Below are 13,075 nucleotides of genomic sequence, written 5' to 3' on the forward strand. Positions count from 1 at the left end.
GCTGTATATTTGCCAGCTAACTGCTCTGGAATGAAAAAGAGGGAGGGAGATTGAATAAATAGGCTTTAAAAATAAAATTTGGTGGTTTTTTTTTTAAAGCAGAACTATGTTGTACCACAATGTAATTGTTAATGTGAAGGTAAAACTTCAAGATAAGCTAACATATTTCTCCTGACACGATCACTGCCTCCATCAGATATAGCCACTGTATAAATAAAAGTGCTGTAATTTTATAATCCTGCAGCTCCTAACCTTTTGATGAGGCTTCCCGAAGACATAAAGTGAAACTCTCCTCCCCAGATTAAAAGCTTTGATTAAAAACAAATGGATCAGTTTGATCTCTTCTGTGTTCAGGACACTGGGCCAATTTCAACCCTGTTGTAATGGCTGAAAAGCCAGTGCACTTGAAGCTGGGAGGCATTTGGTCCGTCAAATACAATCTGATGCCAGGTTAAAACTGAGTGATGTTCTGCCCCTTCAAAGGCTAAACACAAGTACTTAAGACATCGCATACTGAAAGGAGAGAGCAAGCTGGACTGAAACCCAAACCAGTTGGCGACAGCACTGGGATGGCCCTCGATCTGATGATGAAAAGTTGGAGTTTGGTTTTTAATTCTGTGGCTAGTTCAGTGAACCATGGAAAGATCAACTACTGCTGTGGACAGTCTGGTTCTCAGTGCCAGAGAGTACACAATCGCAGCTGACCTTTAATTGATGTCCATTCCCTTGGGGATCCTGGACAAATTAACATCTAGACATTTGTGGCATGTAGAAGGAAGAGGTTGGTTTGTTGAACAGACACCAAAGCTGTGCCCTAATAAGGCCTGCACTTCAACGTGCTGATCGCAGACAATTCTCCCTGAGGGTGATGAGGCGTTGGGGATGCTGAACAACATTCAGGATCAGGTCCGTTCTTTCTAATCCATGTGGTGTGTGTGCTCCGTATTCTGTAGACCGAGCTTTAACTAAAACTTGTACACTGTGTACCCGTGTGTTTCACGTCTGCCTAGGAACTTAAAAACATTTTGCTTATTTTTCCAGGCACCTTTCTTAATACAGGTATAAAACCAGCCTATGGGAAGCATGCACATAAACCCACTTGGCTTTCTAATGTTTCATGCAGAGGAGACTCATGGAGCAGCTTTTTAGGTAGCACTTGTAATGCCAACCTGAATGCCTTTTAAACTGGAGGTGGTGCTTCATTAATTCTCATGTCAGCAAAATCTCAAGCAGAGCAGTCTAAATATTCCCCAGGGAAGGTGAGATTCTAATTCATACAATTATTAGTCAATATCAGGAAGCTGGAGGAGAGAAATGAGAACGGTTCACCTCTTGTATACCTTTCATAGTCTCTCTCTTCCCTCCCGCGTTTCCACCAAGTCACACCTTCAGTAATAATTGATAGAGGTAATGAGACTGCTTTTGATGTTTGGTCACAGTCAGCTGGCCGCAATATCATTCGAGAAACCATTTCTATGGAAAAACCAAGGGAGGCTTGCATTCTGCCTGATGGTGTAATTAATGAAGAGCTTGACATTTTCCCACCCCAGCAATCCAGTGTTCTCCTCATCCAGGCTCTTCTGTAGATTCCCCTGTCTCCAAACTTTAGCAGCCTGTACAGTAAGTGTGTGCAGCAAACCTTCAGATGAAACGCACGGAAGCCTGGAGACTGTGATGGCATATTCTCCTTGGGTATTGGTAATACACACAAATGCATGTCTTTGATTGGACCGAAACCAAGCATGCAAATGACAAGCTGTCACTGTTTGTGCAGACGACTTAAAAATACTATGTCTAAAGGAAATTGGAATAGACAGTGATTCGGCAAAGCTTTGAGCCCACGTGATTGGTGACTTTTCAGGAACTCTTGGAGTGTTCCTACTGCACCATTACATCAAAATACAAGCCTCATCGTTGGTCAAAAAGAAATAGAAATGTAACAAAAAACATGGGACTGATTTTTCTCTCTTGTTGGTTTCACACCGCTGTAACCCCACTGACTTCAGTGGGGTTACTCCTGATTTACAGCAGCATAACCAAGAGCAGAATCTGGCCTGTTGTCCCTTCTGCACATCCCTGCATGCCACATTTAGCAGTGCATGAGTAGCATCTCCTCCAATGGACATTGCCTGGGTTACTGCACTGAGCATGATGTTGCTGCATGTGTTTCCAAATGTCATCAAACTTTACCCTTGGATTGTCTTTGTATGTGTCTCAAAGTTAAAGTTCTTTTCCATCCATTAATTGGCTTAAAGAAGTTAGGAAACTCCAGCAGATTAGGAGTTTTCAAGAGCTTTTTCTGTCCCTCTCCCCACCTCATATTAAATATCTCCCAGGCTTCCAAGCAACCAGCTAATCCTTCATGTCATCTTCCCACAACCCACAATGCAGAACGGTACGACACATCTGCCGAGCATATGACATATATTGTACATACTCTACATGGTAGCTTCATGCTGTACAACATCTATATACATACTGTACATCAGAGAGAGGATCCATATACTATACCTATAGCTCACAATGTATATAAGGAAAGGTCTATTTCAATAGTGGGGTAAGAAGCACGCCTGTGCTCCAGCAATTTCCAGGCAGAGTATTTAACTCTGGACTCACACTTTATATTAAGGTGCATTATATAAATAGTTGATAAAGGGTTAATAAATGATAATCAGCTCTTTTAATAAATTGCTAATCAATTGTTATAGATTGTTATAGTCCAAAAGGTCAATAGATGATTTTCTGTAGTACCTTTTACTGATGTACTTATAACCATCTATAGCACATACTATTCATGTCTGTCACATGCTTGTAAGAGTTATTAATCATTTATTAACAATAAATGTACCTTTAATATAAAGTTTGACCAATTTGAGTAAACCTTAGCCCTTCCTGCAAGCTGATTTTGCACATTCCCCAAGAAGGCATTTCCAGATTTCCACATGTGATAAGCCTGAACGTGCAATGTGTTTCCATGCACAAATTTAAATAAATATTTTTTAATTTCAAATAGTGCTTTTTATAGACATACCATAGGATTAGCCAAACTCAGCTATTCACAGCAAAGACCATCACTCCAGTTCAACATAATGTTTCGGATTTATACCCATCATCAAAAACAGAACACACAAATAATTGTTTGCTTTTGTGTTGTTTTTCCACCTCCACGGGCATTAAAATTAAGTCTAGGTGACCTTGATCCAAACAAATGTTTAATGTGTCCCCATTCGACATTTAACCACCAAGAAAGAATAGTAGCTAAAGGATATGGGTGGATCCAGTTCCTTTGAACCAATTTATTTCAGTTTTTGCATTCTGATCTGGCATCATCTGTATTACCAAAAAGTAATATTACAAGTGCCCCTTCCAGCTGGAAGATATTAGCAAGGATGGGAAGATGAGCTCCTGGAGGCTTCTAAGTGTAGTTGTTCCATATTTCCCTGCTTTTAAAATAAACTCTCTCCTGCTTTCAACTCTTGAGACATTTAAAACTAGATTGGGCAAAGCATCAACAAAACCACTGTCAGAAGCAATCCTGCTCTGGCTTGGATATATGGCCTAATAGGTCTCTAGGTTTGGCCCTGATTTAGTTATTTGTATTTTTATGTTTCTTAAGTTTGAAATAGAATCAATCGGAAAGACCACAGTCAAAATCTATTACTACACACACAGTAAAAATACAACCAATCACAGGGTTGTATCCAGATACTAGTTACAGTGGCTTGTACTAAGGCTGGTTATGTGCAAAAAGTTTCTCAGTTAAAAGAATTCTTGACCAAAAGCACAGATATTAAGTTCACGTGGCCACAGTCCAGCTATTTTCCTGGTTACTCCACTGCTCTGGTTCTTAAATTTCAAAAGAACCTTGAGCTGCATAACCTTATAATGAAGGTTCTAATCACGTTCCACTTACAGCATGTTTCCTTTGGATGACCTTCACTCCTGGGCAGTGGGACTTGAGTGTCATCCTGCACAGGGTGAATTTCACTCCCTTGGAGGCATACAGCAGAAGATGTCACACCTCCAAGCACCTGTCTAGATACAAAAGAGAGAAGGAACTAACACTGTTACAGAGCCGGCAGTCTGCACTATTTGACGTGCTAAGCCACAGTCTTTGAATCATGGCTGCTTTCCGTTTGCAAATCTGAGCTACTTACAACAAAGTCATTGTAGGGCCAATAGGTACAGAACATTCCACCCTACCTCCTTTGGATAGTTACCCTTAACCTGGTCCCCTATGCTAATAACCATCCACCAATATGTGTTCTCCAGCTGCCTCATCCACCCTTGCATTCCCTCATATGCCATGCCTAGCTGGTAAATCCCCTTTCTCTATAGAAGATGCGTCCAGGTTGCCATTCTCATTCCCATTGACTTGCAAGTTGTCTGACTCCAGCTGAGTGAGAAGTAGAGATGCTCAGCCTGGTCCAGATAAAATAAGAACTGCCCTGGCTCTTTGCCCCAAACTGGAATTGAACCTGTTGTGGGTGTGAAAACTTTTCCTTCCTTAATTTCTGTTTCCAACCCTGCCTCTTGCACCCCCTGCTTCCAACCAGATGGGGAAGTGCCTGAGATACTATGAGTGAGGAGGCTGGTCTCTGGTCTGACTAGAAGTGGTAAGTACTGTGAAGTCTTGCAAGAGAGAACCTGGCCTTCCATGTTATCCAGGACAGTTCTGTGGGCCCAAGAAACCTGGATTGTTCTGATAAGGTATCTGATCCTTTTAGGTGCTTAGCTGAACTGAGTCTCCGAAGGGCCAATGTCACTAGTTGGAAGGCCTTTGTTCATTCCCTCTGAGGCTCAGTGCGTTACGTCTGCTCAAAACTCTTTGGAAGCCTCTGATCTTAGGAGGAGCCCACCCAGCGCCCAATTTTATGTAAGAGACAACAGTCAGGAAAGGATGTTGTGTGATACCTGCCAACGTGCCTCACGCTGGCAGCAGGGAAACATGGTCATTGCCTTGCGTTTGCTTGTCTCTTTCTGCAGAAGCCCAGCGCAGACCCTACTATGCTGACTATTCCCCGACGCGGAGGTATATCCACACCCTCTGTACCAGCCACTATCTGGACCTCTTCATTACTTTCATCATTGGGGTCAATGTCATCACTATGTCAATGGAGCACTATAACCAGCCCAAGGTAAGAACCACGTGCCCTCCTTGGAGTGCAGCTGAAGCTAAATGCAATTGGATGGGATGTCACAGCAGTTAAGGACCATATCCTGTTCACCGAATAGCATGGAGTATGACCATTGATGTCAGGGGTATCTGAATATGGCCCTAAGCGAAAGCTGACATGAGAGCATTCCCTGTTCTTTGAGATGCTTCTGAGGACCTCACGTTAGAAGTATTTGGTACAATGAATTCATCAGCTATAGCCACATTTCCACCTTTGATTAGGGCCAGCTGTACCGTTCTGCCAGAAGAGAGTCACCTCTTGAAGCAAAGGGCTTGAGTCTCCTCTCGTGTAAACTGGTGTGAATCAGGAGTAATGCCTTTGAGGTCCATGGAGTTACACTTGCATAAGAGCAGTGTGAGATCAGAATCAGGCCCACAGAGTATTAGATGGACTTTGGCCTCGAGAGCGATGAAAGAAAAATTGCCCAAATAATTGGTCTCCTGATTTTAGCAGTGTCCTACTGACATTTGCCATGTAGATTTTCATTACCAGGTGGAGTAAAATATGTCAATGTTTTAGAATATTCCATTAACTGATGTTAATATGCAATGGGTGTGCTCAGGGTGGCCTTCTTTCCTCACTGAATTTGGAGTAAATCGGCTCTGTTTACATGTTGTGCTTTTGGTCTGGGTTGTGCTGGTCTGGGTCCTCCCACACCTCCCCAAATATTCCTCTGCGGCCTCCTAGGGGGGCATGCCCCACAGTTTGGGGACCAGTGTCCTAGGGAACAGGGCCTTCATCATTCTAGGGCTGATATATTTGCCCTTCACCACTCTCTTACATTTGTCAGGACTGACATTGTCACATATAGATCTTTTGGCCTGTCCATCTGTATTACAGGAACATTACATAGTATTATCCCTCACAGCTCTCCAGAATCTGTGTTTGCTTTTTAATAATGTAAGGTTTGCCATGTCACCTGCAAATGATTCTCTGGGAAGCTAAGCCAAGATACACCAAGCCAGAGGGTAGCGTGTGTGTGTTTTATGCCACCTGTATTCCTCTGCTTCTGTAATTCCTTTACACAACAGCCTTTGTTTTATTTCTCCTGAATCCGATCTCACTTACATGTGTGTTATAGGAGTGTAAATCAATGGAGTTCTTCTGGGTGTACACCAGTGTACATGATACAAGAACTGGACCCAAGAGAGATCTTAAGTTAAATAATAAATGGCCACATTATAAAAAACAAAGGTGTCTATTTTATTTTAGGGAATATAATTAGAATCAAAATAGAGCAAGACAGGCATTCAGAAATGCCAGCTCTATTACATCTGTACAACTTTCAGATCACATTTCCAAAAACCAACAGAAGTCCATCCCACGCATCAGGGGAGAGCAGTCGCACAGATGTCAGTAGGAGAATTTTGCCCTGAAATTAAGCCATCTCTGAAGTTCTGGGTTCCCCTGTCACCAAAGCAAATGAGATTTTCTTTTCTCTAGTATTACCATTGACTTTTTGTTTCCTATTGTGTCTGGTTTTGTTGTTCATTTTTCTGATTTGTAAGAAACCTATGGCCACATTTGACCAGAAAACAACCCTAATCAGGGGGAAAAAGCTCTTTTACTCCAGAGCCATCTATTTTAAGATTTGAGCAGTGTGTTTTTTTGCTATTTTTGGCCTCCAACTCCAATGAAATCCATTAGAAACAGTCATCATCTTAAAGTATAAACACTCTGGATTCCTGACTTCCGAACGCGGCTTTATAGAGGGAGCGAACATTACACCAAATATGGAGATCACTGGAGATGTAACACATTTTGAGAAGGCAAGATTTCATCTGTCTCCAATATTATTTATTTTGCTGAATGTATTAAACTAAGCTGAATTCCTAGGAATAGCCACACCAGAACAAAGCAATGATCCATTTAGTCCAGTATTCTGTCTCTCATCATGGCCAACTCTAGATATATCAGAAGACAGTGTAAGATATTCATAATGCACCTTATAACAAAATTGTAGTAAGTGGGAAAGGGGTTGAATTTCCTCCTCTTCCTCCTGTGTTCAGCAGTTTATGCCCTGAAGTCTGAGGATTGATCAATAGCCATTGTAATTTTTGGACTAGCTAGTATCACTGCTGATGATGTTCTTATTCAGATCAACATCTAGTTCTTTTTCAAGTTTTGCTATGGTATTTGATGCAATAATATTTCATAGCAATGATTCCACAGGCTCATTCTACTTTGCGTTAAAAATAGAGGGCGGATCAACCCATACAGTTCAGATCTGGATCTTGAAAACTCCCAAAGACTGGGGGGGTCTGGAGGCATGGTTTTGGCTAGGGTCCTTCTTTAGTTAAAATGTAACTATTTTTAAACAGCATAGAAACTTGTCTTCTCAATTTCCACATCAGAGTGATTCTTTTAGGGCCTAATTCTGATCTCACACTGGGGCAAATCAATAGTAACTCTTCTGAAGTTATTGGAGTTATACAGATGTGAGTTGCAAATCAGGCCTTTAAACTCTTGTTCATTCATATGCAGAGCACCTGATTTTAAGTTTCCAATCCTCAGCTGCTTTATCCCTCCATTGTGCTTTGCCCTTTCTTTTGTCTCTACCTCTACCATCCTCCTACCTGCCAAGTGCTTTGTGGTGGGACGAAGGTAAAGCAGCATGTATAGAACTAACAAGTGCCTTTCCTTTCAGACCCTGGATGAAGCTCTGAAGTACTGCAACTATGTGTTCACCATCGTTTTTGTGTTTGAAGCTGTTCTGAAGTTGGTGGCATTTGGTTTTCGAAGATTCTTTAAGGACAGGTGAGATTATTTTCAACTCCTTTGTGTTTGGCCCAGGGTCTAAACCAGAAGCCAAGCAACTGAAGCATTGCTGTAAAAATAACATAGTTGGATACAAGAAACTCTGTGCTGACTAGCTACAGCTCCCGGGGATGTCTCACAGGAGTCAAGAAGTTAACAAAATGATGATTGACACCACTGGTCACGCTTTGTAAAGGGAATAGGAAATTAATACAAAGGGTTTAAGTGTGTTCTTAGCCCCTTTCACTGACTCCACCAAAGAATTTATCAGTGCTTAGTTTTGCTTGGCCTTGAGGTGACAGTCAAGCCACTACCCTTAATACATGCCTGGAAAAGACTATTCTTAACAATGTAATGGCACCGTTTCCTGCAGAACTGATGTCCTATCCAATCTAGACTAGTCCATGGGCAGCCTGCAGGGTGCTAGCTAAGTAAACCCACCAGGAATGGGCAAAGGAAGGCACCCTCAGCACTGTTGTCCTCTGACTACAGCTACCCAGAAGCATAACTTCACATTTTGCTGCTCACTCGACCGGATACAAACGTATGTGACAACGGGCTGTGATTTGGAGACCCGCTGAAGAGCCAGATATGTCAAAGAGCCTTATTTCATGCTTCACTTCACACAGAGGGGTCAGATGCTGTTCCATTTAGTCCTGGGAACAGTTTGTGTCCCTCGTTTATCCAGACGGCTGATGCATGGTTCTAGGCTGCCATGAGCAAGCCTACTTATCAGGAAAACTCCTTAGGAAAGTAGCTTAATCTCTTTTAGCTAAAACAAGTATGAGTTTTTAAGTTGCACATTGGTCTATCTCTAAGGAAGGTAGGGATATCAGGAACAGTGTAGCATAGTATGGTTCCAACTTTCCTCTCTAAACTTTGGGCCAAATCCTGAGCTGGAGTAAATCAGTTGAAGTACATGGTGCTTTGCCAGTTAACACCAGCTGAGGTTCTGGCCCATCAATCCTGGATCTGAAAGGGGATGGGGTGCTGGCCTTGCCCACGGTCCTTTCTATAGGAGAATACAATTCCACTGTTACGGGGCACCATCCTAACAACTCTGTCCATGACGCTCCTTTGAAGTGTGGTTCTTTTTTGTCTTTCCCACGTGTACCCTGCTAGGTGGAACCAGCTGGACCTGGCCATAGTTCTTCTCTCAATCATGGGCATCACGCTGGAGGAAATTGAAATGAATGCCGCGCTGCCTATCAATCCCACGATCATACGCATCATGCGGGTGCTACGCATAGCAAGAGGTAAGAATTGCCTTTCCAGCCTGGAGCCTCTTCAGTGACCATGCCTGATCTCTGGGGTGATTCCATAGAAGCCAGTGGGGTTGCATCAGGGATGAATTCAGCCCATTGTGTTTCATTTCTAGGTCATTTGAGTTTGATTCAGACCTAGGGATGGAGCCGGGCTGCAGGGTTTTGATTCAAAACTGTAGTCTGATCTATAGATCATGAATAAATATTCCCAGTTATCACTTTGAGGGATGACAGGTTCTTGTCCCAAGATCAGGCCCAGTATTATTAAAATTATTATATAGTTGGGACCCCCGATGTGCACAGATGCAACACTCACACTATAGGAACTCTTTTATATTGACAAATAAATAATTTATTAACACATTTAGCAAAGTCACACACTCTAACTCTGTAAGGTAGACAGAGATAATACATAAAGTACATCGGAACATCCATACTCACACCATCCCTTGCAGAACAACCTGAAATGTTAGCCATTATCTTCCTCATCCCTGTCACCCTTCTCATCTTCACCAGTGGCCATCATTCTGGCCCCTCCCCAAGGCTACATATCTCTCTCTACTGCCCCAGTTTGGGATGCCACTTTTATAATATGTTACGCTGACATTACCATGTCTAATGCATATTCAATAGGGGTTTCTCCCCTCTTCCATATTTGTATTTCCTCCCCTTACCAATGTTAAGGTGTCCGTCTTCTATAGGTTGGTGTATTTATGATTTCACCCCATTATCTTATATGTCAATTCATTGCCATGGCACTCTTGCGGTTGGATGTTTCGTCCAAAACCTTCCAGAAGCCGGTGTCAGTTCATGTTCTGTGGTTGGCTGATGTCATTATGGACAAAATTCCCCCCTACGCTCTACATCCAGTTCACCAAAACTCACGCATTACCTACGTTTATCTATGCCAAAGTTCATAGACCTCAAGCCTCTTGCTAACTGCTGAAGCCAATGACTTACAGGATACAAGCCTGTAGGTTCCTTGCATTGCTGCTGAATATAATAAAACAGAATATAATGCAAAGCAGTGAATATAATGGAGGTAAGCTGGCCCAGTGGTCTATAAAACCCAATATGCCCAGATATTATGGCCCATCTCTAATTCAAACCCAGGGTCCTAGACCTCTTGTGGGAAAAGATCTGCCATGGGAACACACAAGAGCAAGGACTGGTAGATTTCCCACATCCTAGTCTCCTCCTTAGAAGAGGAGGATCATACCTCATGGAGTGAGGCACCTTCCCTAGACATCAGCTGCAATGGGGCAAGGAGGAGAATTGACTTTGAAGGTTACTGTCTGCTCCCATTCACTTTGGAAAGGACAGGAGGGAGTAGGCCCAGAAGTTCCCCCATTCTGTTGTACGTGCCATGGAGGGGAGTATACTTGACACTTAGATCCCTGTCCCTGCATGCCATATTTATAAACGTAGGGCCTGATCCTCCTCTTTAACAGGCGTAAATGTGGAGTCACTCCACTGACATTAATGAAGTGGCTAGAGAGAGAAGAATCCACCCCACAGCATCTGTTTCACTCCTCTTCCTTGAATAGGTTTGTGGTGTTTACATAAAAAATGTGTCCTAGCCCTGGTGCTTCAGCTTTGCTTCTCGTTGTAGTGTTGAAACTGCTCAAAATGGCCACGGGGATGCGAGCTCTCTTGGACACAGTGGTGCAGGCCCTACCCCAGGTAAGTCCGGAGACAGGATCCACGCCAGACAGGGACAGAAGAGTTTGACTTCTCTCATGGATTTAGTTTTTGTGCTGCACCTTGTAGGAGATGCTGGTCCTGGTATATAGTCTTCGTATTCTCCATTGATACAAATGGTTCTGCTGAGAACTGCAGGCAAACATTCTGCCCTCGGGGACTGCAGGGTAGATCTTGTTCCCTGATTTTCTCGCCCCGTGCATGCATGGAATCCCCAGGAGTTCTGGGCTTGGTGAGAATAGCAGAGTGTTGGAGTTAGAGATCAACTGTGCAGATCTAAGAGCAAAATCTACCCTTCAACCTTTGTAGGCAAAGTTGTTATAAAATACAGAATTGGGGAGTCACGGGTGGACCGGTGCTTCCCAACCGATGCATCACAACTCCCGGGTTGGGCGCAGGGCACAGAACGTTTCATTACAATTACAAAAGAAAATAAAAATTTCCAGAATAACTGCAGGGCAACCAAAATCTTCCCTGTTTGTGAGGTCAGATGTTGTGGTTATCGAAGTAGCTCTACTCCTTTCATGTCTGCAAAGGCCAGCTGGACCCACAACTCACTCCCCCGCTCCCCCATCTCCTGGAAGGTCAGGTATTCTGCCATCCTCTCAAAAGGCACACCCCAATAATTATATAGCCTTAGCATCATTATCACTGATACATGGTTTACTCTCACTTCTGTAGTAAATGGGAGGGGTCACCAACGTTTTTGACTTCAAATGAAGGGAGACAACCTGAAAAGGCAGAGAGAGATCGGGGTGGACTGAGGAACCTGCTGATGAAAGCATTGGCATTAAAGGACTCTAAATGTGCACTAGATTGACTGTCAATATTTGACGATTTCCTTAAAATCCCCAGTTCCTTTATGGGGAAATCTCTGCTTTCATTTTTAAAAGAGCAAGTGTCTAGCTCTCATGGTTGTCAAGGAAAGCTTGAAAGCATGATCCCTAAAGGGTCAAAATCCAGAAGGCAAATAAAAAGAACCCAACGTTTTGCATTGGGGGTTGTTGTTTTTTTGTTTCCTCCCCTCCTCCCAAATCTCATTATTTTTAGACCAATCTCGTGGGGTTTTTTTGTTTCGTTTTTTTTTTTTTTTTGGGTCACCTTGCTCCTGATGTTTGAGTGCCCAGGGTTGGCAATCCTGCCAGTGCTGTAGAGGAAAGCATGATTTTCCACTGCCTTGTACTCTCATTTACACCTGAGCAAAGTGGGTTTAAAATGCTCCCAGATCAGTATGACAGCCTCTTGCACCCACTTTATTACAGGCATTAAGTGCTGAGACAAGCCTGTGGAGAATTGGGCCTAGGTAACTTGTACAACTTTGGTAGGGTTTATCTACACAGGGAAATTTACCAGTGGGACTATACCAGTGTAATATCCCTGGAGCTACTCTGGTATAATGTCCCAGATGCTTTCTGCTTTCCGAATAAGTGTGTCTACATGGGAGTTGTGCCAGATAGCTACAGAGGTTTAATTGTACTGGGATAGCAATAGAAGTATAATTGTACCAGCATAGTTCTGCCAGTATGTTTCCCCATTTAGACAAGCCCACAGCCTCTCCTGCCTGAACTGAAAAACAGAAGTTTCTTTTTCTTGGAAAGCTCTGTTTATCCTTCACCACTGCCTCAAAAGATGTTCTTAATCTAAGCCAATTGCTCTTTGGTATTTAGACTTTGCTTTCAACAATGGGCTTTGACTGAGAAGAAAGCCTGGAATTTACAAACCCGACCCCTGCAATGGCATTTCAAGAAAACAATTTATTTGTGTATATTCTTTTTCTTTCGAAAGCCATGAATTACAGAACTTTTTTAAAAAAACAAAAGGGGCACTTGAGGCCGGGTTTTTTACTTGTGACACAGAAACCAAATTTTCTGCTAATGTGAAATCCCTGGGAACCTTGCAGGCAAATCTTGTGCTGATAAAACTGCCATCTGTCATTAAAGTAAAAGTTGAGGAAAGGAGGAAGGGGACTTGGGAAATCTTCCTCCCTATCCTCAACCCAGATAACGTTGCATTACTTAAAGCTGCACCCAGGATCTGAAGCGCAGGGAGACATTTCTTATTCTAATGTATCAGTCTGTGTAATTCTTTTGCGCCTGCTTGTTAAATGACGAGAGAGGGGAATTCCATTTGTATGGGTCCTGCTGCAGCTTTTGAAGACATCTCTCCCGGAGTCGG

The 13,075-nt window shown here is 42.9% G+C and overlaps 1 protein-coding gene across 3 annotated transcripts in view; it reads left to right on the forward strand.

Annotated features, from left to right (window-relative positions):
- CACNA1H (calcium voltage-gated channel subunit alpha1 H) overlaps nt 1–13,075 on the forward strand; it is a 208,316-nt gene that overhangs the window by 164,120 nt on the left and 31,121 nt on the right. For all 3 annotated transcript variants that reach the window (XM_048866479.2, XM_048866482.2, XM_048866481.2), the window contains exons 24-27: nt 4,987–5,138; nt 7,825–7,934; nt 9,057–9,190; nt 10,812–10,882. In XM_048866479.2, coding sequence (XP_048722436.2) covers nt 4,987–5,138; nt 7,825–7,934; nt 9,057–9,190; nt 10,812–10,882 — 467 coding nt within the window. The remainder of the gene's footprint in view (nt 1–4,986; nt 5,139–7,824; nt 7,935–9,056; nt 9,191–10,811; nt 10,883–13,075) is intronic.

The sequence above is a fragment of the Caretta caretta genome, chromosome 10, assembly GCF_965140235.1.
Source record: "Caretta caretta isolate rCarCar2 chromosome 10, rCarCar1.hap1, whole genome shotgun sequence".
In the NCBI taxonomy this organism is placed as follows: Eukaryota; Metazoa; Chordata; order Testudines; family Cheloniidae; genus Caretta; species Caretta caretta.